Source organism: Lepidothrix coronata, unplaced genomic scaffold, assembly GCF_001604755.1.
Source record: "Lepidothrix coronata isolate B3197 unplaced genomic scaffold, Lepidothrix_coronata-1.0 Scaffold103, whole genome shotgun sequence".
NCBI classification, from domain to species: domain Eukaryota; kingdom Metazoa; phylum Chordata; class Aves; order Passeriformes; family Pipridae; genus Lepidothrix; species Lepidothrix coronata.
This window is the reverse complement of record NW_016690283.1, coordinates 1,253,398-1,281,306: the sequence shown is the minus strand read 5'-3', so window position 1 is coordinate 1,281,306 and position 27,909 is coordinate 1,253,398. Positions and strand designations below refer to the sequence as shown.

The following is a 27,909-nucleotide window of genomic DNA, read 5'->3' as shown; positions in this document are numbered from 1 at the left end:
AAAAGCATGAAAGGAGCACACATTTTAAGTAGCTGATCTGCTAAGACAGTGTAAGCAACAGTCAGTGTGAAACTCACCCTGCTCCATAATTATTTCCATACAAGGGACGACATTCTGTCTCCAGAGATACCTGACGAGCATCTCAGTAAGACAAAAAGTCGACATATTTTTATAATAGTAGACCTTTAATATTTGGAGATTCATACAAGCTATTATGTAGACAGCAATATTATACCCTTATCAAAGACAGGGCTGTAACTCCTCAGTCAAAACTGAGCATGGAAACGATGCTTAAATCCTTATGTCCTTAAATCTAGGACATAACTACTTCTGAAGGTGTAACTGTGGCTCATGCCAAACTCAATAGAGGACTTAGTAAGTCAGCAAATTTACACCCAGCATTTCAGTTCTCAAGGATCTGTGTGACCCATACTTCCAATGTGCACTGGTAGGGGAGATGTGAATCTCTGACAAATGAACTCTGAAATTCCTCCAAGCCTGTAGAGCCAAAAAACTCCAAGTCTTTTGACAGAAATTATAAATTTATGTGTCCCTACAGAAAAAAAAAAGACTTTCAGAATGAACCCAAGTTTCCCATCTTCTTATCCTTTTGGTAAAGATCAGAATCAGATTTTTTTGCTGTTTTCTATAAAAGCAGTGGATGGGAAGCTGCCAGCAAGTAAAGTCATCACTTCCTTAAATACCTTTCCTTTAAAGCCATCATTAAACACTTTTTTTCTGCTCAACTGCCAAGCAGTCAACATTCTGGGACAGATTAATTTCCCTTTTCTAAAAGGGAACAGAAGCTACTGTGGAAGAAAAAAAAAAGCCACAACCTCTCAAAATACAGAGCACAAATGACTATCTGTCCAGTGTCTCCCTCCAAATAATGCCATGTGCAGAGACAGCAAAAGGAATGTCTAGACTTCAACCTGGTGTCAGCCATCCCAAAAGTACAGGCAGTCCTCAGAGGGAATTTCATAGACCAGGTGTGATTAATCTCCACTAGTGCTAACTTGCACAAATGAGAAAGATCAATTCAGTAAGCAAACCTCAAAAATAATATATGAGGCAAGTTCTATGAAAAATCTAGCTTAGTCTTCCAAAAGCTCTAAGAGCTTACTCAAGACATTTATGTTTTATTTAGAAAATGAAGTTCTAAAATTTCCCACTACAATTCTTGCTTACATTCAGAGTTCATTAAATCACAATTAAAGGCTCAAAGGTATCAGCACAGACTTGCAGAGAAATAAACACAAATTACAATAATAAATATTTGAGTTACTTTTATGAATATCATTATGGACAAAAAAAGCCTTAACAACTTGGTAATATAAACAATACTATTTTCTCAATATACATTCTCATTTTATAAAGACAAATGTGGTCTCTCTTGGGAGAATCGTTCTTCTATGAATATTTGACATCAAATGTAAGAGGTTTTGTCTTAGCAAGGATGTTATGGTTCCCTACAGAAATAACAGATAACAGTGGACAGTGGAGATAGCACACTGTTAAGTTTAGCGTAAAACATAAAATTGTTAAGTTTATATGTTCAGACACTTAAATATGGCCCATTTATTAGTCATTAGGCATCATTAAGCAATTTAAATAATATACTAATTAAGTAATCTTAAAATAGCCTGGCTCTTGCTCCTGCTGTTTTCCCTGGAAAGGCAGGTACAAACATCGGTCAGATTCACAAGCTGATGGCTACAGATTGACAGGTTGATGCAATTCCCATGCTGAAATTACAAAGATAATTATTCATTACTGAAACCATCAGTTCTGTACCATTCACTTCCTTCATGCATTCCATGTACCTTCTTTGCTTCTCAAGGCTCTAACAGTCCCCCTTCTAACTGTTCAATTGACTCCACTACTCAAATCCTTCCCCGCATTTTGTCTGTTTCTCTAATTACATTTCAACTTCCCTCTGGCTTACTCCATCCTTGGTTTTACCACTTCATGCCTTACTCCTTTGGAGCGGGTAAAGAAGATGGAACAGAAACAAAAATCACAAAAATGTCCCCTAAACTCACAGAAAATCAAACGGGTTCCACCTGGAGGCAAGAAGAAAAACTGAGACAAGAACGATGCCCAAGCCTACTTCCAAGCTTAAAACAGAGATGCCAGGTACATCCACAGTCAGAGTAACAGCACAGGTGTAAGGTGCCTGGTGCACTCTACTGAGATGCTTTCCACATGGTTATGAATGGAAGGGATAGATGGCAACATATCATCTACACAGCATTACAAAAACTATTAAAAGGCTTTTAAATTTCACAGATTTTTACAATGAGGTAGAGAAAGATTTCTACACCACTAGAAAAATCCATAAAGGACCTGCATAGTCAAGTTACTTCCCCCTAATAGTCTCCCAGATGCATAAATTTTGAGTTAAATCTGTGTTTCAGAACTTTGCCCTGACTCATTTTTGTATCATCTTCACTGACAGAATTAATTCAGCGCCCATAATGCTTAGGGACAACCTCCTTCAAAAAAAGACTTTCAGAGACCCAGCAGGAAAACTGATTAAGTAGAAGTTTATTCTCAACATGCACAAACATGTTGACAGTGACACGATAAAGCTTTCCAGTAACTGAGTTTTCTGAAATGTAAAAAAAGAAGAAAACTTTGTCTCTATCAACCTGGACTTGGATATCTAATGGTTGGACTCAATTATTTAAAGAGGCCTTTTCCAACCTAAACGATTCTACAGCTCTAAGTGTGAAAAGACACTCAGAAAATAAAAGATTACATTCATTTTTTTTTTAAAGTGAAAATACAGTACCAAGTGCATTGAGAAGGAACAGTCTAACACACAAATGAAGGTGGCATTAAAAGGCGCCGAGCTCTCTGATTCAGCACACCTGCACTGCTCCTCTTGGGCACTGTTTAAAAACTCCATTCATGTGCCCCTGCAGTCGGGCCCAAACGCTTTCTTACATCCTCTTCTTTAGGAACTCTTTTGTAATTAAACTCAGCTTCCCCAAAGTATTTACATTTTTAACATCCCAGAATTAAAAGGCTAAAGAAGAGGGACATATGGCAGGATATGGAATGTGCACATTAACAAAGAAGCCAACCAACCGGCTTCTTCTATTTTTCAATGTCTATCCAGATGCACTTTTCTCTGCTGGGAGCTCTGCAGCACAGTCCAGTTTCCCTGGAAGCAGCTGCAGGAGCCAGGGGTCGAAGGAACAGGAGTGTTGTTCTGCAGAGAGGGCCTTTCTGCATGGTGGTGCCATCCTCAGCTGAGGGCACAAAGCTCTTCCCATGGTTCCAGAGATGCTCAGAAGAGTTATTTTCCCAAAATGGAGACACTTGTATCACACAAGCAATGGCCACGTTCGCCGATGAGATGCAGTCACTTTCTCTCCAAAGAGCAAGATGTTCTCAGAGTATCACAGGTCAGATTCAGTTCTTCTGGGGGACCAGGTCTTTCACTACAAGAAGTACTTTAAATAAGGACTTTAGGAAATACAGTATTTTCAAAACTGTACTGGTAAATTGAGTTAGCAACAAGCTTCATCTTAAAAAAGATGTACAAGACAGCCCAGAATAGTAAGGCTCATGAAGATGCAGAGTGCCAAACCAAAACACCAGACACTTAGTTCAGTTTTCCCAGTTATGTCCTTTCTGAAATAACTAGCAGATCTGCAACAAAGACGAATATTATGAAGAGGCAAAAAACTTCAATCCATAAAATGGAAAGGATCCTTTTCCCATTACAGAACAATAAACCTGGGGTCAGATAGAGAAACTATATTCTTTAGCAGCATACAAAGGAGATCTGAATACATTACTTCTCCATTATGATTATGCAGAGCACTCCAGCTGACAAAGTCCAGATTGAGTTGAATTGATCCTTCTGAATTGCAGCCACCACACTGCAGAAATACTGACTTCAGAACAAGCGTCACTTCAGCAAGTGTCTGTCACCGTAGGTTGACAAATACTAACTGCTCATCCAAGTACAATCATGCAGTTGTTGAAAGTGGGCTGCCAGTAACAGAGTTCAGAACTGTCAGCGCACTAACACTGATGAAAACATCCTGGCCTACCATGAAATTGTTGATACCTTCTTTGGAAAGATAATGGCATACAATTTATTCCCTAGATCACAGGAAAGAGATCCTGGTGACCCATGACTGGAAATGTTTCGGTGGCTCCAGAAAGTTGCAAAGAGAGTGGAAACACACAGATTAATGGATCTCTTTACATTCCAGTAAAGGTTGGTCAACTCTTGGCTTTGTCCAGTGCTGGAAAACATCCTCTGCTACAAAGTCAGTGTTAGCATGTCTGTAGTCTGTGAAAACAGAGAACAAAAGAGATGCAGTTCCAGACGGATCACACAATTACTGAACTGAGGCTTCCAGGAATATTACCCACTACCCCTGGGACAGTGGGTAGCCAGCGCAATGCACCACAACACTCCTTCAGCGTTAGTCAATGGTGGGGTGTCTCAGAAGACAAGACGAAGAATATCTGAAGTGTTCTTCACTTCTGACTGTTCAGAGGAGAGGAATGTAACAAGGCCTGTCCTTTCCAGCTCCAGGATGCTCTGGCAACTTCTTAAAAATAATGAGCATGATGTTATGTACATCGGAATGAGAGGCAATGGTAAAGAGTTTATTACCACCACCTTTTGAAAAGTAGCTCCCACACTCCAAGAGCCAGCACAGCATGCTTATTTACCAGAAGGTCACCCAAAATTCTCTCAAAGAGAACTTCTCAGCAGTCAAGAGCATGAAGGATCTACAACGCCCATCTGAGAATGTGCCGTTCTCAAACTCCTAAAGCTGGAGCCCAGAGAGCAGAAATCCCTGTTATTTAACACAAATCAGCAAGAAGCTTGTGTCTGCTACTGACAGGCAGGCAGACTGCTAGGAGCTATTCTGATTCTTTATGAAAGATGTAACATGAGCATTATTAAATAACAGACGTGTCCATCTGTCCTCTGGAAGTATATAAAGAGAAACACAAATTAGAATTTCTTCACAGTGTTAGATCATCCGCCTTTCTGTAAGAAAATCTGCTGAAAAAAACAGAGAGAAATGAAGAGGTGCCAACTAGACTGAACAAGTGCTGACAGAGCTCATGAAAGTGCAGAAAAATCTCATCTAGCTCTCAAGAAATCCAAAATAAGTAATTCAAGAGCACACACACCCAAACCTACAGCTTATGCATACTTTGTGGTCAGCTTTGTTTTCTAACAGATATATAGGCTACGCTACATGAACACCTCTGTCACGTGGTGGTCACTATGGCAAAATAAATCAAAATATCTACTACCAACCACTAATATTTTTGCCACTACATGTTCTATTAAGCCATTTTGTAAAGTTACTGCAACATTCCTCTGAAACACAAAATGGAAAGATATTGGTAGCTGAATTAGGAGTAGCCATGCCACCATTACTTGGAAAGTTTTAACATTTCTACAAATCTAATTCTTACATCCCCTGTTTCAGTTCCATGGAGTGATACATTTTTAGTCTCAACCACAAGGGACAAGAAAGGTGTTAAAATTGTAGATGTTTGAACATTTATCTAAAATTCACTTTTGTAGTTTGCTTCTCTCCTGTTTTGTTGGCTTCTCTAAGAAGTTCCTTTCAGTTTTCTATTGAATATGATTAGAATTTAAGAGCATAAACAGAGTAACTATATCAGTCAAGGATGATCGGAGAGCCATTACTTAAATGCCTGTTTTCAGAACACTTACAGATAAAAACACATCATCTATGGAAAGTATATGAAATGTAAGTAAGGCAACAGGGGACAAACAGAAAGCTATTTGTCAGCAACATTTAGGTAAAGAGAACACAACCACTATCTCTGATGGCAGCAATTCAAGAAAAATATTATCTCAGATATCCAAGAGCAACTCCTGAATGAGGATCATGCCTTCCTTACAATTTCAGCAGGGAAAGAAGAACAGCATTCAAGGGTTTATGGAAAAGAGCAGGCAGTAGAGTCCATGTTATCAGCAGATACCAGTAACACAGAACAGATACAGGCTAAAAAGAAATCATACAACTACTGAGAATAGGAGGAAGGCAACAGCAAGAGCTCTCAGCCAGAGCAGTGCTGCCCAGCCTGATGACATGGGCATCAGATCCCCAAGTGCACACATAATAAGGCTGTATGATATTTTGAGACAAGGTCTGGAGAAAAACCCACAAAAAGTCATATTTATTTACACCTTATGTGCCGTAGAACACTTTGCTTTCCATTTTCAATTTGGGGTTATACTTCAAGAGACTGGAATTTGGTGGTTCACTTCCATTAGGGCAGTGCATCAGTTCCTGGTATTAAACCTTGGAAAACAACTTATTTACTGAAAAAAACCATCATCTGTAGCCTGAGTGAGCTCACACTTCTTTCAGTGCATTAAGCTCAGAGTCTTATTTTATTTCATGGTTTGATGCTTGAAAGAACCAAAGATTGATCCTTTTGGTCTAAAAACAAATGGAAATTTGGGAAGTCAGTAATTAGGACAATGATAGCCAGAAAGAAGGCAAGGACAAGACAGTGAACTACAGTCACACGACTGACCAGAGGGTAATTACTATCATTCCTATCTGAAAGGATGTACATGGCTGAATGTCAGTGCCAAGCTGCAGAAGTTGTCTCAATGGTGTGAAATCACACTGTTAAACAATGACACTTTTTCTGTTCCTTTTTTTCTCCCAAGTAAATACAGGAATAGAGGGAACATAATTTACATGAATTTTTAAAACCAACAAAAAGATATTCTTACGTTAGCTAATACATTCTGAGACTTAAACACATGCAGACACACCATTAGATACAGGTTTGGATCAAGTCTATTCACATGGGAGCGTGCAAAGTTGGATTTAGAAGTGACTTCATATTTTTTGAGGGCCTTAACCTACGCTCAGATTTGAAAACTATCATCTTTGCAGGTAACAAATTCAGATGTGTATTTCACCATTTCAGAATCCGTTTATTATCTGTAAAATAAATACACCCCACCAAAAAAAACCCAGCACCAAAGTAAAAAAACCCCACCAAACACTTTTATGCTTCTGCTAATAACTTGACTGCGAAGTAATGAAGGGCATCTCTGCAGACTTAGGAAAAGGATGAGATTATTTAGTGCATTTGTTTACAAAGAGCACCTTGTGATTTCAGGGACATAAAAGACAAATTGTTTATTGTGAAGATATCCAGTCACTGCTGTAAAGACACTATGAAAGCAGGTAAGGTTGCACTACATCTTTTTTTTGCCAATGATTCTACCAAAATGTCTTAAGTCTTTAAAATTTCACACTAAGCAGGTCTCATACTGTACTGGTTTGGAAAACTACTAATTTAAATATTTTTTTTGAAACTTATACATATCCGAATCCAACAGCTTATCAGTCTAAACCTCACTGTAACTCTTTTATGGCTATTTCCAAATGATGGTACAGGCTTGACTAATGATGCCCACCCAAATGATTTAATAGGAGGTTTTCAACATATCCTGAGGACAACAGGCTCCACCTCCAGTGCACACTGAGAAATGGAGGCTTCTGCTGATGTTGTTATTGATCACTTATTATAAGAGATAAACAAGCAGCTTTGGAAAATATGCCAAACAAGAAGAAGGAGAGGGAGAGAGGTTAAGGTAAAAAAGCAGCAGAGAACAGCATTTCCACAAGTAGGATGTGATAACATCACAGACAACTAGACTTTACTCTGATGAACTCTTTTATTTTGACATGACCTGGCAGCACTACCTAACACAGCATTCCTGATCCACTCCTGAGTCTGGCCTCTCACTTCTAGCCTTGCATCATCCTCTCCCTACTGCTGACACAGCCATTTGTACAGCCATATGGTAAACCTGAGCGGGGAAATAAGAAGCAACACAATTTTGGCAAAATTATTTTTCAGTCAGACCAATTCCCCAATATGAATCACTGTGCAGTGGCACAAACGCTACAGCAGCACAAGGACAGCAGGTGGCCATGAAGAGAGAAGCTGCTTCTTCCATGGTCAAAACAAGTTAAATGGAGTAAAGGTATCAGCATCCAGCCAAGTGAAGATCATTCATTTTGTTAAAAGCCATTTCAACAGAAGAATAAAAGAGTGGAAAATGGTGAAAAAGTGAGGAAAAGGTAAAGATAAATTCAAAACTGAAGTTTTAGACTGTGTATTAACTGAATTTGGGGCAGAACACAACAAGATAAAATGAGGTGATGGCCAGAATCATTGATGGGATGATTTTTTTTTTTAAATGATGAAGCTAAAGCTGGAACTTCATGTGAAAAAAAAAAAATTTAAGAAAGTCAGCAAATTAAAAAAGGATGAAGAATGATGATAAATGGAATGGAAGGAGAAGAAGATGCAAAAACAGAGGGGCAATCACTTAAAAAAAGAAACAACAGCATATCCTTCCTTGAAGCACCAAAGACCAGAAATTTCATGTACCCTCCACCAATTCCATAGCTATTTCTGGACTATCACAATAAAAGTATGACATTATTAAAAAGCCAAAGCATACATGAAACCTGTTTACTTCCATGTGTCACTGCTGAAATAATGCCATTCTTTTTATGTTTATCCACATCTTCTTATACACACACACACACACACATACATATATACCTGAAACGGTTGCATCAAGTCCCTACTTACCTGCTACAAACCTTCCTTAAAATTTCCTTCATTATTTAGGTCCCTTTCACCAGAGAATACACAAGGACTTGCATACAATAGAGCAAACAATGACAATGAAGAATCGTCAGGAAGAAACAAATGGCATGTGATTTGTTTTGTGGTGTCTGAATCATTAATTTGTATTTTGTTTCAGGAGGTGCCAGGGAAAAGATTAAGACTATAGTGTTAACAATTCTGAAAAGGTCAAATTTCCCAAAACACTACGAAAATTCAGTGATAAAACACAGCCAAAGACATAATGTGAAAGAGGTGATGGGAGAGTGACAGAAAACTAATCTAAAGGGTTCCCTGTACTATTTCATCTGAAGGTGGTGCAATGTCTGGCATATCAAACAAAATGGAATGGTAGTTATCAGTGCAGACACCAGAGAAGTTTTACTGAAACTGTACTTAACTAAGAAAAAAACCTGAACAGAATACACACTGAAGTGCCAAGTCTGACCTAAACCCCTATTTTTGCTTGTGCATTACAGAGGTCTTCAAAGTACTACATGGTTTAATACAATCCATAATGAGCACAGGACTCATCGTACTGTGTCTGTACTGGTAAAAGACTTGTACAGGACCTGGTATTTGCTGCACTTTCTAACTTCAAATTTATATACTCAGTAGGCGTACCAAAAAAAATAATCTCCTTTTATCCAATGATCTCAGAGTTTTACTGGGAAACAATATTTCTCATTTATAAAGGAGTAGAACAAGATGCAGAAAACCGAGTAATTTGCCTGTCATTACATAGTGAGTCAGTGGCAGCAGCCCACACTGGTCATACATCTCTTGCTGTTCTTATCAGGTACTGGCATTAGAATAAGGTCTTTTATAATAGTTACACGCCATATGTATTAACAACATGATCCTCACAATTTCAAATTTATGCTTGTTCTTTCTTTTGCTCTGAAAATGAACACTAAGCTTATACAATGCACTCTATATAAAAGATAACACATTAGTGCCTTCCTTTTTCAGCCCAGTATTTCTTCGCCTGAAAGACACCAGAAATGCTTTTGGGTTTACCATGAATACCTAAAAGTAGTTACATATTCTACAGAATTAAAATGTATAGCTATCAGTACCTATATGTTAAAACCAAACAATCCTAGGAATGGATTTATAATCAGTTTGTATGTGGCTACATCAAGGAATGTTCACTGCATACAGGAGCTGAGTCTTACACTTCTCCGTGTTATTCATCACTGTCAGGATTACTGAGTTCTGGATCTTTTATCTGATCCAACACAGTACTCGCGTTCTTATCTGCAGCGTGTGCTGTGCCAGCCCTTTTGATGCAGAATTTTTCTCCCTGTGGTATGAAAAGTGACTAGTGCATGGGGGGTGGGGGGAGAATGATGATGACAGTACAAATGAACAAGGAACAGTAACACATAAACAAAAGATAAATTGTTAGAAGAAAGGTTAATTTATGCAACTCAAAGAAAAAATTTCCTCTAGTTAACAAGCAATGCTTAAATCCCACAGAACTTGGCGTAAAGTCTACGATTCCTTTAGCATATCATCTTTGGCACACAATCACACAAAGCAGCTCAGGAAAGATTGGATTTTATCTTCATCAATGACTTTGGCAGACCTTTCCAGAAAGATAGACTTCACTGTTGTAACTGGTGCTGATACACTTTCCTACAATTAGTTTCTCTAGAAGAGCTTTCACATAAGTTTCTTATTGTGTGCTCCGTTTTACTATTTGCCAAATACTGTCGGAGTCTAGACTTTTAATTCACAATTATTTTTCTTATCCTGCAGACATCCAAGTCCAAATAGATAAACATATGTTGGAAGCAATCATCGCCACTTTTGCCAATAAAAGACAAAGCATGATATTCTGATGTATGGAAATACAGAGGTTGTGCAATAAGAGTTTCACGCCACTGCACCCAATACAATCGGCACAAAACTTTCAGCTCAGGCAGCAGGGGGTGGGTAGGCAAGGCCAAGTTAATTTTGTAACTTCTTGGTGATACATCATCTCCTACCTGAAAATGCCATGTAGCTGTGCAGGGATGGACTCCAAAGACCTGTACTGATGCCCAGTTGTGGGTAAAGCAGAAAAGCATAAGCAGCTGAAGGAAGAGAGAAAGTAGGATCTCCTCCTCCCCTTACCAACATCTGTCATTATCAGCTGTTTCTAACAGTTATTTGCATGCAGCATCCTGGATCTTGACCCCCTGTGCTGTTGCTTCTCTGCTGCACCAGCTAATCAAAAACCTATCAACCCACAGCAGCCATGACCACACACCCCCTCACACCCTGGCTACAGCAGAAGGTATGAGATGTACTGAGATGGTGGCACTGGAATTAAAAAGGTAAGGCAGTTGGATGAAACAATGTGCCTTTAGGAACCGGTGCAGGTTCCCTACAGGTTTGGGGAGGAGCATCACCTATACATATGCTCTTCAGTTTCTCTTTTCAACAGCAAGAGCCAAAACCTTTTTTAACCATAAGATTTAACACGTTAATATCACAATTCAGAAAGCCTCTGACGCATGAACACAACTCTTAAGTTGCTCAGGAATATATACATTCCTCTGAAAATGCAAAGTATTAATAACGTTTAGAATAATTATATCTTAAAAATGCACTTTGGAATCTACACAGCCCTAGATGACGTCACTTCAGAGGGTCTGCAGAGCTCACAGGATGTATCACTGCTATAGTCCATAGCAGGCAACACAGGAATGAGAAGATTTGAGGGGACGTGGGCTTAACTATGTGTGGCTGAGTTAACATCTGTAAAACGACTACAAGGCATCGCTGTAGGTCTTGGAACAGTAATTGCTGCAGAAGAAAAAATATTTACACACAGTAACCAATGTTTAATTGGGCACAGGGAAAGGAGAAGATCCCTGTACACTTTTAGCTGCACCTATCTATTATACAGCTTAGTTAGCTTTAGGTTATAAGTTGAAAGATGACTTTCAGAGAGAAAATGAACTTTTCAAAAACAATTTAACTGATTTACAAATCAATGTTTTCTTTCTAAAACAGAGATTGACACTGAAGTAATAGCTTACATTTACTTTTCATAACCTGAGTTGTAAATGCTTATGAGTCCAAATCATGGAAAATTTTTTAATTATCAGGTGAAATGTATTCACTTCTTACCTGTTCTAATTTTATGCTCCATACATATTGATATTTTATGCTTCCCTGTATTTTGATACTTAAGATGTTTAAGATGCATAAAATGACTCCACAAAATCTTTTTCCTCAAGAAAGAAAAATAAAAATGCCTCCCCCAAAAGATCAAGACAAATTACTTCAGATGTTCAGGTTTCAATCCAGGTTAATAAAAATATAACACAACTTTTCTTTCTCTTTTTTTTTCTTTTCTTCTCCAATGTCCTCCAAAACAACATCAATTTATTCAACTGTAAGGCTGCCTTTATTTCACTTCAGAAGAGAATTCAACCAAAAGTCAATCAGATTAGTCAACCAATTAGATACTCAATAGGGAATAAGAATTTCCACAAGAACAGATTTGAAATAATGACTTTGCTTGTTAGCAGAATTTTATTTTATAAGAAATTCCTATGAAGACAAATCCTGTACCTTTTTTTTGTATTGTATTGTAATAGGTTTGATCTGAGAAGGTCACATGAGACTAAACACAAGCAGGAATGGAAATTCTGAAGGAAAGACAGTTCAGCATTTTACTAAAATGATAAACTAAACCAAAAAATTAAAAGAATACTTTATGAGAATTCATATTGGTATACACCACATACAAGACATACGAACCACCAAAAGCATTCCAAATATCCTTAAGGTTTAAAACACAAGTGATCAACTCATCTTGGCACACTTGTCAGCATTGAAAAAACCGCTTAAGACAGTCAAACCAGTCCGTAGAGTAGACGTACTAAAGCCTCTAAAGCACATTATCTACTCCTCAAAATTAACAAATTACATCAATTGCTCAGAAACAAATATTTTTCCCGTCTTTCTATTTTCCCTCCAAATTTTAAATACATATATAAAGCATAGCAGATTGATAATCTTACTGCAAATGCTGTGAACCTGAACTAGGACACAAATGTTAAGAGTGAGCTGCAATTAGTGATATTGCCACACTAAGTCATTTGACAGCCAGATCCAGATGCTCCTGTTGATCAGCCTTTTGTCTGTCCCAATAAGGCATTAAGTAGCAGCATTCTTTTCCAGAGGAATAGGAACAGAACTAGAACTTCTTCTATAATCTCAGCTGGTTTCAGCACAAACATCCTGAAGTAAGAAGCCATTATTTCAGTTTGTTGTCATAAGCTCAGTAAGTCAAGATATTTACATGTAATATACTGTTAAAACTGAATTTCTGATATTGATAGTAAAATTGTAAATGTGTCTCATCAGCAGAAATCCAATTTATGTAATTTCTTTTTAAAACTAAGACCTTTCAAAGCTTTCACAGAATGCTCTTTCCTTCTAGGTGTATTCTTCTACAAAAAGTAAAGAGAGTCTGGACAAAAATTGCACAAGAGAAACTGTCTTAAAAGACTATTTCTTAGAAAACAGCTTTACAAACACATTTTTAAAAACATACTCAATGTTCTATAGTCACTAATGCATTTGATTCTACCTTACCTTGACAATCTTGCCAATAAAAATTTAAAAATTCTGCACTGAAACTTTTTTTCCAACATATTTACAGTCACCCCTAATTTGTGCTGTGGGTAAAAGTTCAGACAGGCTACCCTCAATTTTCTTCTGCTACCAAGGCCAGCAATAAAGATCATTAGCCAAGGCAGATCAGGTGCAGAAACTGTTTGACACATTCTGCTCTTACAGTGAACCACAGATAACTATTAGGTGGGTTGTCCCTGCCTGTGCCTCGTATTGTGAGCTGTTACATTACTGTCAGCGTTTCCAAATTCCTCTCCTACTTACCAATTCCTGATTCCTAAAAGCAAAGCAATGTTCTTATGCCTTAAAAACTCAATTTTATATAAATAAATTGTATCCATTCTTTTAGTACTCAAATCTATGAGTTCATCTTATTTTCTTCACAGGACAATCTAGTCCTCTGATTACTAAAAAATTTTCTGAACTCTTTGTAATCTACAGCTTTTAATAAGAAGAGACATAATTCTTGCACCAGGATTATTAATTAATGTAATGAGACAGGATTAATTTCAAGACTGATTTTTGAAGAGCACGACTAATAATGTTTATGTAGTATAGGTGTTTACAGTGTTGTTCTTGGTCAGCTTCTGATACAACTTATGCTTTCTCTTCTGATCCCCGTAGTTTTCACAACCTCTCATGGACACTGTATCCAGTCATTTACAGAAAGTTACTGTAATCCACTTCATTCCCAGAATGCATTCTTAAATGTAAGAAAAACCCACATTCTTAAAGTGCCATTAGTGTCTTCAGAACATAAGAACAACATTTATTCTTAAAAATTAAGCAGAAAACTATTTCCTGAAAATATACATTTCTTTTGGACAATTTTTATATTCTATCAAGCAGCATGATCCACTACAAAAATACAGAAATTGAATACAATGAAATTGAATTGGTTATACACCAATTCTGCTGAAGAGGATCTTAGAAGGTAAGTGGGAAGGAAAGAGAATATTTTTAGCAGGTCATAAGATACAAACATAAACCAACTATGTCATGCTGTTGTAGAGAGGGAATTCCTCATATGAGGATGCTTAGTCAGGCGCCACAGCCCACGGGACAGATGAAGGTCCTCTCTCACAACGCTCGGTATTGCAAAAGCTCAAACACGTTCATTTTTAAGCTTCCAAAATCAGATCCAGGTCAAATGAGAACAATCAAGAGACTGTTCCCAGTACCAAGCAGTACCAAAATGAAACACCTGAAAAAGCACAATAATGATAAACCAGAAAGAATTCAGATTACTTCACTCAAGACTGCAAAAAAATTACAGTTTGCAAGCACTTTGAAACACAATTTTTTATCCATATATTAGATTCAGTTTTAAGAAATGATATGGACACACACCACCTTGGAAGAAGAAAGCACTTCTGGAAAAGGAATGATGGGTACAAATGGAAGGAGGGAAAATTTAGCTTAGATATTAGGAATTTTTCTCTGTGAGGGTGGTGAATCACTGGCACAAGTNTTTAGGACTATATTATTGTCTCGGAGGTGAATTTCTAACTACCTGTTCAACAAACAGGGTACATATATACTGCAAAACAATGTTCAATAAAAGGGATTACATGACAGTGTGGAGCTATGAAACACAGTGTGCTGTATCAAGCAATAACAGCTTTGTTGCTCCACACCAATAATATATTCTAATACCTCCATGCTTCAGGTTTTCTGCCACCTACTTGCAAGAGCTGGAAAGACCATTTCTCTCCCACTCTTCCCCATCTCCTATCTGTTTGGGGTTTTTTCCCTCTTCTGTTTCTTCTTTCTGCATTCAAAACAAATTACAAATGTTTTTCTCCTTTCTGCTGATACATTTGGCGTTGGCTACGCAACACCAGCAGTTCAAGATAGGATGGATAACACACACAACATTTTCAAAAGTACCATGAGATGTCTGATTTGTCTTCCTTCTGGTCATAAGCTGTGCTTCATAAAGAAGCAGAAGACACACAAACCTAAAAATACAGAGGAATGTTTGCTTGCAGACAAATTTAAAATCCTTTTTGCCATTCAGAAGATCCAAGTTTCCCTAACAAAACCATTTTTAGATGCCCCTTATTATTATTTCCTCCACTCTGACTTATAAACTTGTTAAATTCCAAGCACCTACAACAATGGAGGAAGGGCAAGAGTGTGTTTCAGGAAGAAAACCTTGTTTAATAAACTTCAGACATTAGGTTTACAAATTGTGCCAGCAACATTCCATTATCTTGTTCGGTAAATGCTGAACAACCTGGGAAATTAAAAGAAGCTTCATGTTGCAGTGACAAAATTAAGATAGGTTTTGGTGTACCTATCAGTCAGCTGAAATGCAGATATTAACATGCTAACTTTGGGGATGCTTGAATGACATAAGTGTCAAATGAAAGCAGCTGACTCAAATGCAATCTGAATTACACAGAAGTGGAAAAGGAAATGGGGAAGAACTTTGAGGAAGAACCAGCAGAATTCAGACTTGATTTTCTTAACCTCCTTTTTTCTTTTTTTTTTCTTTAAGGTAACACCACAACAGCACTCAAATCCTAAATGCATGTAATTCCAAGTGACGACACTGAACACTAATGGATCTGCAGTTATGACACTGGGTTACTAGCTTTGCTCTTCACCATGCTCTACCCTGCCTCTCTTTCCCTTATCACCATTAAAACGCTTCTTCTCAAGGTGCAGTATAAGTTTTATCTGAATAATCTTTCCACTCCAAAGGTTAGGACAGGGAAAGACTAGAGACAGGCCATGCTCCTCTATCTCTCCACCTAGCTGAACTATTTCTCGAGTGCCATAACATGCATCCACAAAAAGCACCTGCTCATGCGACAAGGTAGGTGACGACAGACTGTGGTTCTCCATCTCAAGATAACTGGACTGTTGGGTGACAAGACTCAGCACCAGTTGGTTCACAAGATGAAGTTCCACAAAAAAGTGCTTAACACCACTTCATCCTCCTCACACAGAACCAGATTGGCTGGAATTAGGAGGCTGGGAGGGTGGGGGAAGGCTACTGTCATCTAGAATGTCCTGCTGGTAGCTTGACTTCTTTCTTTGAACTCTCCAAAACAGTGAAAAGTAACACTTGAATGCAGAAAAATCCATTATCTGAGTACCCTCCTGACAACCAGAACAAAACTCTGTTTCCTTCTGGATGTGCTCTCCACCCAAGGTGACAACACTGTCCTATCACCTGACAGAAAATGTGTGCAAGGGTTGTCTAAAAACTGCAGCACTCAAGGGGGTTCACTGGCAAGGCCGTGAGCATGACTGACACAGAGTCCTGTATTTCATGTCACATCATCTCTGGGCTACTTAAAAAAGCAGCAGCAATTTCCTAAAGCTTCTGGAGTGCTCAAACCACCTCCTTGGAGATCATCTCACTTTCTACAACCCACCTGAAAACTTCAGGATGAAAAGGGCTGTTCTAAATGACATGGCCTGAGTCGTAATGCAAACACTAAAGGCTGGAATTACTTCCAAGACAACCCTGCACCATCACAGGGTGGTTGTTAGTGTCAGGAAATTGAACACTTCAGAGGAGAGGATATGCTTTACACTGTAAGAATTGAACAGACAAAAATGAACCCAACAACTCCAGTCTTTAAAGATTTTTTTTTTGTATTTTCATCACCATACAGGAATAAGAGACTATGCTTAACATTTGGTTGACCTCTAAGGAGAAATCCACCAGTGAATATTTCACTGACAACCTTTGCACAGAGCTGAACATGCAAATTAACATGAACAGAGCTTCAGAGAAAAGATAAAAATTACACTGTTTTGGAATGCTCAATGTAAATACATCATTTTCAAATGAAACTGTCAAACATCTTGTTGTGGTGGTAAAAACCAAATCACTATGCAAAATGATAATACAAGAAAAGTCAATTGTATGTTTCTAATAATAAATGCTCTTGTGGCTTTTGAAGTCACAAAAAAACTCTTGGCTGAATTGAAGCATTGATTTCTGTAGTTATTTATGTGCAGTTCCTATTAGAATTCCATTGAATTCCTTGAATGGTGAATGGAAGTGCTTTTGAAAACACACACAAAAACTGTTAAACAAGCGACAAAATAAATGGAAAGTGTCGTGTTGCCAAAAAAAAGTTTCAAGAAGTCAACAGAACATTTCAACATTTTTTTGAAGTGCAAGCATGTATGACATGGTTTGACAGAAATTAAGTGTAATATAAAAACAATATACAAAATACATTTCCTCATCACTCCTGAAGAGGAACTGTAAACACTGGTATTTCCTTCTCAAACATTATTTCAAAAAATCTTGCAATACTCTTCAAATATATTCTATAGTAAAATATGGGTTTATTGCTACAGAATTTTAAAATCTATAACTCCATCTTTTTGTCCACTATACACCCAATATGATGACATTTTATGTGTATAGATATATCTGACACGTACAATATATGTTAATTATATTATGCTATGAGAATAAGGATATCTATACATTGCCAAAAAGTTTCACTGGGCATTTTTCTGAGCAGTAACAATAAACATTAAAGTCTGGAAAGCAGATTTTTAGAATGTGGCTTTCTGTTTACAGCAGAAAAATAACAATAAGTTTACCTTCAGAACTACTGGATCAGACTATCTTTATTTATCTGAGACCATATCTGTTTTCTCATGGCAAGTAATGAACACTTCTAAAAAAAAAATCTGATCATAGAGTGCTCTTATCTTTAATGACTTAAGTAGTATCTTATTTTTAAGCCACCTAAAATAATTATAATAGCACTACTTGATACATATAAGGATTAATTTTTTCTATGTTTTTTTTCTTTTTCCTAATTACTTGTGGGACACTAATTCTGCTGAACTATGGCAACTACTTCAATTTTGGGAAATCCAGTGCCAATCTGCAGTTATACATCTTTCTCCCTAACACAATTACTTGATTTGCTATCACACACTGCCCTCACATGAGGGACAGAACTCTGGTCATATAGACATTCTACTTTATTATACACAACTACTAGAGCACACACAGTTATTTGGTACACCAGAACACAAAATATATTCAGAATGAATATGAAAGACTTCAGTGGGAAATGTCTTTTGCAGATACCAGAGTAACTACAACCATTTCCCAGAACAGTTAGAATTAATCTGTTTGTGTGGAAGACAAAGGGGAAAAAATACTGTAAAGAGGTGGATTGGAAAATGCTTACAACAATGTAACTTCGAAATAGAAACCAGAGATTTGACAAAGTAGCTTTCTTGGCAACATAAGTTCTATTCAAAGGTAGATGAATGTTAGCTGAAGTTTCAGATGTTAATCAGGTTTCTCTTTCAAGCTACTCTCTCACACATATTTCATTAGTATAATTTCTACAAAGCACTTTTATTTCTGTTTTCCCAGGACTGTCTATGTGCTTTCAATGATAAAGAAGTTATTATCTGCATCACCCTTATTCAGAGAAGGATGCTTTTTATGAAGATCGTTCTGCAGAAAGCATCTAGCATTAATGAGCTCCCATACAGCTTTCCTGTAAAATGAGGGAGAACATATGTAACGGGGAGGGGGGGCAGCAGCAGGATCATTAAAAGGAGGCAATGCCTCTGCTAGTAACTACAACTGAGTCTTTTAATTGCTTACTTCAGTTTTATTAAATAGCTTACAGCTATCTAGAGAATTTCTAATCTTTCATTTAATTAATCTCAAGAATGAAGTTCTCCTGCAGGAATTTCCATTTGGAGGACTTTTTGTCAGATGTTCATTTTCCATCTATTTTCTAGTCCTCTACTGAGCAATTCTAAGTGTAACTGTGTATATACATAACCTTAGTGGTTACTCACGCCTCATTTTCTTACTGTATGTTTCTCAACCTTTTAAGTGGCATATTTTTGAAAGCAGAGATATTTTAATTAATATCTTTATTAAGTCTGTTATTCAATTCTATAAAAATTACTTAACGATTGCAAAGTTTGAAAATAATCCAGTTTCTGCAAGCAGAGGGACTGTGGAAAGTCACAGCTTTACGAAAAGAACCCAGAGAGCATCCACTGCATTCCATGCCTCCCTAGACACACACTCACACCAAGTCACTTCCCTCCGTAGATCTAAGAACTGTAGAACAAAGGACTCAAATCTATCTTATCTAGGAGATAAGGGAAGAGACAGTATCACCAATGCCTTAAGTCTCTAAAGCAACAGCAAACATAGTAAGTGAATTTGCCCAAAAATTGTAGGCAGATCAAACCATGTAGAAAAACAACGCAAAAAAGTTTTCCCCAAAACAATCTCCAAAACAACAATTATCTCCTTAGTCTGAAATACGAATATCTGAAGGTTTAAAAAATACAAGCCACTTCCAAGCTAAGTGGTTTACAAATTTGACTTATATGGTATATGTCAATATATCATAAAATGAAAAGAGAAGCAAAGTTTTAAGTGAAGGGTTCAAAACAGTTTAAAAAGATAAAAAACTTATACCACCATTAATGTTCTGTGCCTCCTCACCTATTTACACATATAGCAAACTTGAGAAGAGACGATAGAGCACAAACAGAAGCAACAGTATTAGCCCTGTACTGAAACATCTAAATCAGTCATCTAATTTAAGCTCATAGGAAGCAAGTAAGCCAAAATAATATTCGAGTAATTTGGATGTCAGACCCCATAATACAGCCTTCTGGTCTATTTGTTCCATTGTAATGCCACTTCTGTATTTCAGTTTTCCCCTCCTGTGGCTGTGTGAACCAGTCATTTCAGCAGAAGCTTCCCATGAGGTCATGAGATTTGTTGACTTTCAACAAAGATCATATTCACCTTTCCTTTTTATTATGTTTATCAAAACCCTCTAAATTTTATAATCACTGCAGGGCACCCGTCCTTTTCTCTTTCCCCTCTTCTCCATCCAAAATTAAACAAAGATGACACATCCCCTCAGTTTTAGTGGCAGACACATTTCAACCTTTCAAAACCCTTTTTCAAGACATTATATCTGGAAAGATCGTTCCAAATATTAAAGCCGTCAGCTCCATGGAAAGCAGGTGCATTTGGATGAGCTAACAGGAGGCAGTATCTTCTTACAGAGTCAACACTCAAGCCTAAAACATAGTAAGTGGGGAATTACTTGCAGATTAGGATTCCCAAGACTCACCCATAGCCTCATTTGCACTCAAGTACTAAAAACAGACTGCAGCATCAATCCTAACAACAGCCTGCCTCCCAAAAAAAGGCAAGAGTCTCTTCCAAGGGAAGTCTTAATAGCAGCTCATAGTTTGCAGGATACAGGCCATAGATTTGAAACTCATATGCCAAGTTCTATAAAATTTTATTTTTAGTAAGTCAAACTAATTGATACACATCCCTTCTCCTAAAGTACAGCTTTTCTAAATAGGGGCACTTTATAAATTCATTAAAACATTTTAAGAACAGTACTGAGCCTCTGGGCACTTTAGAGACACAACACAAAGCTGGCATATGCAGTGCACATACACAATCCGTATGGGAAAAAACAACTTACAATGCAACACATCGCTGGCCATCAGCACTGGTCATCTTTAACCCCATTCACACATCAAAAGACAAAAATATGTCTCACTTTTTCAGATGACACGAAAAGCTTGTTGCAAGTATCAAGACAGACAAATGCAAAGTGACATATGTTAATTTTAACTCTGTCCAAAGCCAATTTTTCATGGGAAGACTGCAGGTTTTTTCCCCAAAACCATCTCTGAATTCACTGACAAAGTTAGCGGAAACAAGACAAAACCAGTTTTACTGTGTGATTTTCCTTCTAAATTATTTTGTCATCTTGTTAAGTAAAAGCATTGAATCACAGTTGTAAATTCTGGGAAGCATCTTTTTCTTTCACAAGAAATACATCCCATTTTGGATTACTCTTTTGTTCAAATAAGTTATGGCAAGAGCTTTAATTACAATTAACATGTTTTGCAACTTACAACTATTTGACATGGCTTAAGAAAATATATGGGAAAGTGTATTTTAGCCATGAAGAAATTATCTGTTCATCCAGACAAAATTGTGCTAACTTGGAACTTCAGAGAGCATTAACAGTAATAAGTGTTCTTCCATTAATAGGTATATTTTCTATGTGCTTTGACTGACCAGGTGGTGATTTCTCTACCTGAAGGACAAAGGAATCAACAACATTTCTAGTTCTATTCAAGGCTGAGCTAACAATGAAGTTTCTTCAGCACTGCCACTCTGTTGGCACATGAGAGAGAGCACAAGCTCTGGTATGTCACACTTGAATCTCTTCTTTTAAAAACACAGCTTTGCAGGGTATCAAATCGACTTGCTTGGCTCTTGCAAATACCACCTTCCTCTGAGAAAACACAGGAATCTCGCTTGTTAACCTTCCTCCAGGACAAAGTATGACAGCACATCTCTGAGACAAAGGAGCCACAGCAGGCTCTTTCACCAGCTGCTGCTCTGGTTTACATGGAGAGTGATCTGCTGCAGATATAGTTTCAATTTCTGGTTTTAAATCTGACTGATGCCATAAAAAAAATAAAATTATAAGACTTACCTAGGAATAGTTTTCTCATCTAAGAAAACATCTTTTATGTAACTTTCATTGCACTCAATAGACTCAAGTTTCAGAGCAGTATTGATATAATTTGTTTCTCATTTCTGTCCTTTGAAACAAACAGAAAACATTGTTTGGAGGTTTGCTTGTTGTTTTGGATTTGTTTGTTTCTTTTCTGGGTTTTTTTTGTAGGTCAGAGAGATGTTGGTACACAAATGCAATAAACTGGCCAAAGGACCCAGGAAAAGCTAAAGTACACTCAACTGTCTTAAAAGTTAGTATCCTTTTAGAGAAAAAACCAGGATCATATGTTTAACCTAAGCACAGTTAACAGCACAAAACCAAAACAATTTAAATTGTTACTCCTAGCAAACACCGAAAAAGAGCTTACATTTAAATTATTTTTTTCTATTAGTTTATGAAAACTATCAAACAAAATAGCAAAATGACTTGGAACTAAGGCCTCCAAACTAGAACATCATCCTAAAAAAAGCACCAGTTTGAACAAGGTTTTCACCACTTAGTAGCAGATATTTAGCTATTTTTAATTTAAAATCTAAAACCCAGGTTAACAGAACAGAATACATCCTCCTTCAATCTAATCCACACCATTCTAATTAAAAAAAAAAAAAATCCAAGTATGAAAATGTTAATCTTTAGCAGCACTACATTTGATTTTCATTTGAAGATTTGGGATTTTGGTCATGCAGAATAATTCAGTCATTATTCTCTAATCTAGTTACTCTGAAAAAAAAGATAAGAAATAGCCAGAAAGGCAATGTAAGAATGCACATGCCATAGGAAGTGGATTATCAATTTCTTCCTCTTCAACCTTAGGGACGGCCTGAAAACTCTTAAGTGGCAATGAAGAGTTCACTTCACTGCCCAATCAGTGAAAGTATTTCCCAGAGCATTCTTCATTACAGACCATAAGTACTCATAATTAAAAGACTGTTTGTTTTTAAAAGGATATTGGCCATTTCCCCTTCCTCATGTAACTGTAGAGACGGCAGAGTCTCATGAACCACCCAAATGGAACTGCAGTTCTCATCCGCCAGCCACCTTAACCCTGTCCAAGGAGTAATTGCAGTGTGAGACAAAGTTGCCAAGAGAGGTCTCATTGCATCACTCTACCAAGTCTTTTTCTGAAGGTGCATAAGCTGTGAGAGGAGAAGATGGTTCAATCCTCACACTTAAAACAGAAATTCTCCTAGTTATGCTTGTCTGATCCACCTGAGAAACTGAGTGACTACCAGCTGGAACAGTCTGGGACATGCACCAGCACACTGTCTGTACAGTCAGCACACTTTAGGATGCTGGAACACCATATGCTTGTAACTTATATCTGGACATCTAACTGTGTTATGTCAACACATCAATAAAACTTTTGTGAACACATTAACTGCTGTAAACTTATTCTGCAAGTGACAAAGAGCAACAGTTTTCTAATGATTCTGAAATTCTCCAAAATAAGGATGGAGATTTTAAATAGGTACCTGCATATATAATTCATGACATACCAGAGAAAACTTATCAAAATTTTAGAAATTAAAGGTTTTCAAAAGACTACAGAAAAATTATTTTTGTACTTCTTCAGTGGATTTCAAATCCTCAAGGAAAACCAGCCTCTGTTCCCAAACAAGCATATATGAACAGCTGGCTCAGACAGCAAAGACCTACTGTTATATTACCAGGCCACTGCTGAGCTCTTCGGGTTTTATCTCCTGCTCAGGCCATTCTCCCCTCCCTTTTCTTTTCCGCCTTCATAGTTCCTTCTCTCCACCACAAACAAGTCCATATTATATAGATATACACGACAGTTTTACAGTTGTTTAGGCTGGAGTACAATAAAACCCATGAGAATTTTGTCTGGCCATTTTATGAGAAGTGACAGCACCAGAGTGAAAGTGTGGTATTTAAAAACCAAAACAAAAACCCCCAGTCAACCATCTGCTGAAAGATTCTCTTGTTTGACCATTTTTATAACTGGTGAGAATGGAAGTGAGGTGATACAGAAACAGGATGTGAAGGCATAGGATTCATGTGATCTTGTACCAAATTTAAACCCAGACAGGAGGGGGGGATGGGACAGGGGGACAAGGAAGAATGGTAGGATGAAGACTCAAGAAGATAGACCACAGAAATGGGCTACTCATGAATTTAAGAAAAATAATCTACCAGTGACTTCAACAACAAAAAACCATGCACATGCCTACTATTCATTTTAATGAAAGTTCTGATCAGCTGAAAAGTTAAAACTGAATATTTAATCCACCATACTTTTCAGAAGACATTTACTGAACCCATTTACTATGTCCAAAGTCTAAACTGCCAAAAGCAAGCTTTGTTTCCCAAGTACAGGTGAGCTTAAGGGTGAACCACCCTGAGTATCCTCCCCTCCAGTATATTCAAATTTGTAACTTCCACTCAGTTCTCCAGAACACAGTTGGAGAGTGTTCATTCCACTTTCCATATGTGAGCATAAATCAATGCACAAAACTCCCACGTGCATTCAACAAAATATTAATAAAATAACCCATCATAAATAATAACCCAAGTGAAATGCAAGCCCCGAGTGCTGATCAGGACCTTTCAGCAGCACTGTTACAATGTAAAGCAATTTTTTTAAAAAACCCTTTATCACAAAGTAATTATGTCACACACTACTGTACTAGGCTGCTACTCTGGGCACCAACCCTGGAGCTCTTTGCACTCTCAGAAGCCTCTGTGACACACCACACAAACACAACCAAACACTCACACACAGCAAATGCCCATGATAAACATCAGCCCTGTGCCTACAGAGCCAGAATGAATATCTGAGCTCCAGTTACTGCAGCCAGTTTTGTGTAGGTGGATCCCTCTGCCCCATCAGGGGTCACTGCAGGATCTGAGCCAAAATGATACACCCTGGACATTAACCTACCATATATTCCAAATATGCTAATGGTAAATAGCACTACATGAACTCTGCTCATTCATAGAGAGCTAATGCACTCCACAGAGCCAGTAGCATTACATCTAAGATTGCAGGATTTTGGTCTTATTTATGTTTTACAAATATAGCTGCTAATAATAAATTAATTCTAGTCACAGAAAAACAGTATAGGCTGAACTTTTGTGCTGCTACAGTCTAAGTGTACCCAACCCCGAAAGTATTTTTAGCAAGTGTGTTCAATCAATACTGCTGCGCACAACCTAAATTAGACATTAACAAGACAACAGAATTGTAAAGCATGACAACAAACAATACATTTCATGGAAAATTTTGCTGGAAAAGAAGTAACCATCAAACTAAACTCTAAGTAGGTATACCTGATTCCAAACAAACTTCACTGCAAATGTAAAGAAAACATACCAAAACATACCAAAATATTAATACATTTCTGCTTGCAAGGAAAATGTACTTGTATTTCAATGTTTAATCTGACTTTTAAAAACTACAATATACACATAATCTAAAAAATACACAAAAACTGTAATGACAACAGAATTATACCAAAAAAATCAGATCAACAGTTACATTTCTGAGTTTATAAAGCATAAACTTGCCTGGGAAACATATTGACACACGTGCACGTTTTTGTGAGCTTATCACCCAGAATCGTATTTTATCAACATGGTGCAAGCCGGAGTCATGCCAATATGTAAAAACAACTTTTTAGGTCAGTGAAGCAAGAAATCCATTGTCAAGAAAATGGCATCCATAAGATTACAATACTGAATATATTATGTTTAGGCAATGAACTGGAAAACTTTCCTACAATATACATACCTAATAAAAAAAATGGTTTTATCAATTCTAATCCAACTCATTCCTGTGTTCCTGCAACGCACACTCACAATGTGACGAGCTCATAAATGTCTGCATACATGTGAACATGCTGGTGGCTCCCAACATTACAGGGCAGTCATTTGCCAAAACAAGCAGGCAAACGTGCACTCACAAAACCCCCTTACCATTCAACACAGAGTTTAGCTCAGGGCAAGAGAAATGCCCCACGGGTGAGCAAATGTATGTGCACACTGCAGTCTAACAATTATTCTTCAGCTGAGAGCCATTAGCACTTCTGTAACACACAAATCACGAAAATATTTTCTGTCTCACAGTTAAAAAAAATTGTAACAGCTTGGCCACACTGACGTCCTGGAAGGGTATAAGTGGCAGCACAAAGTTCATTCACGTGTATTTTACATCTGAGCGATGTATATTCTTTGAATAGATCAGAGGTGGGAACGTTTCACGTACACTGGCAGCTATCTAGTTTTAGCAATTAGCTCTTGGAGGTTTTTAAAAGAAAAAAGACGTTATTCCTCTCCCAGCCGGTGCTGCAACAGCATGCACGAGTTAACCCATCATCAGGTACACCGAAAGCCTCTGTCGCATATAGACACAGTGATTATACAAGCCTTCTGCTCGAGAGAGACACTAAAAATGTACCAAAGGAATGCAACGACAGCACTCAAACCTATTTTCTCTGCCCATAACCAGGGCAACGCGCACATGTGCCTAGAAAGCACAGGATCGCAAAGTTTTATATTAAACACACTAAAATAAAAATCCGTTTCATGCGCTGGGCAGAGTTCACCCCGTTCGAGAGACCCCGACCTGCCCCCGCAGCTCGATCCCCCCGAGGCTGTTCACGAGCCCCCCACGCCCCCACCCCGAGCACCGCACAACCCCCACAACCCCTTCGCCAGAGGGGAGCCGGGTCTCTTGGTTTTTTCGGAGGGGGAAACCGAATGGAACAGCGCACACACACACACACACACACACACACACACACACACACACTCCCCCCCTCCACCGAGAGGGCTCCCGGCAGAGCCGCTCTCCGCCCGCGGCGACCCGAGCGCGAAAGTTGCGGGGCGGGGGAGCGGCGAGGGGGGGTCACAGCACAAGAGACGCGGCTCGCGGCACCCCCCGCTCCCCCCCGCGCGGAGCTCCGACCGCGGCGGCGGCCGCCGTTACCTTCATGTAACATCCAGGTCCTGGTTCCCGATGGAGCGGGGCGCGCGGAGGGAAGAGGCGCGGGGGCTGCGCGCTCGCGCCGCTGCCGCCCCGCGCGACCCCCCCACCCTCCGCGGGCGCGCGCACGGGCACGCGCGCCGCAGACACTCGGGCACGCGCAGCTCCCGCACTTCCCCGCCCCCCGGGATCGGGACCGGGAGCGGAGGCGCCGCTCGCCGCCCCTCTCAGTTCCCCCGCAGCGCCCGCCGGAGCCGCAGCCCCGGGAGCAGCGAGAGCAGCCGCCCCGCGCCCCGCCGCAGCGGCGAGCGCCGCATCGTACTGCGGCGGCCGGGCCGAGGGAGCGGGAGCGGGGCGGGGGGGGTGGGGGGAAGAGCTGCGGGAGAAAGGGACGGGGGAGCCTCGGGGGAAAGGCGGCAGATTCCCCCCCCCTCCGGCTTCTCCTTCCCCCCTCTCCTCGCAGCGACCGGCCGGGGGGACCGCGCGGGCCGGGGCTCTCCCTCACGGGGCGCGGCGCCGCCTCACACGGACCGGCGGCCACCCCGCGCGCAGCCCCGGCCGGCAGGCAGAGGGGACCGGGGGGAGGAGGAAGGACGGCGGGGCGCTGCGGAGGCGCCTTCCCTGCCGGCGAGCGAGCGAATGAGCGAGCGACGGTGGGGGAGGAGGGGGGAGGACCCGCAGCCTCCTCCCCTCGTCGCCGCCCGCCCTCCTGCCCGCCTCACGCGGGCAGCATAGCAACCAACATGGCGGCTGCGCAGTCACCCCCCCCGGCGGGGGCGGCCCGCAGAGCTCGCGAGAGCCCAAAGGGAAGCGGGCGAGGTGCCTTCGCTTTTATTGGTCCAGCGGCCTGTCCGTAAAAGGGAGAGGGCGGGACCAGGAGCCATCTGGCTGTCTGGTTGGCTGGTTATACCATCAATCAAGGCGGCGGTGAGCACGGATTGGTCAGCTGATCTGTCCCTGACGCCTGTGGCTGTGCTGAGGCGGTCGGGCCTTAGTGACCGCAGGTCTCCCACTGCTCTTCTGTCCTCCGCTCTCCCTATTCCCCTTCCTACGGAGGGAGGAAGTCAGCCAGAGAGGGGCAATGAGCCTGTCTTAATGTGA

General features: G+C 39.4%; 1 protein-coding gene across 3 annotated transcripts in view; it reads right to left on the bottom strand.

Annotated features, from left to right (window-relative positions):
• PTPN4 (protein tyrosine phosphatase, non-receptor type 4) overlaps positions 1 to 26,902 on the bottom strand; it is a 113,233-nt gene extending 86,331 nt beyond the window's left edge. For all 3 annotated transcript variants that reach the window (XR_001876203.1, XM_017823509.1, XM_017823508.1), the window contains exon 1: positions 26,812 to 26,902. Coding sequence is in view for 2 of the 3 variants with exons in the window: in XM_017823509.1 (XP_017678998.1) it covers positions 26,812 to 26,824 (13 nt within the window). In the remaining variant the exon portion in view is untranslated. The remainder of the gene's footprint in view (positions 1 to 26,811) is intronic.
• Between the last annotated feature and the right edge of the window lie 1,007 nt (positions 26,903 to 27,909).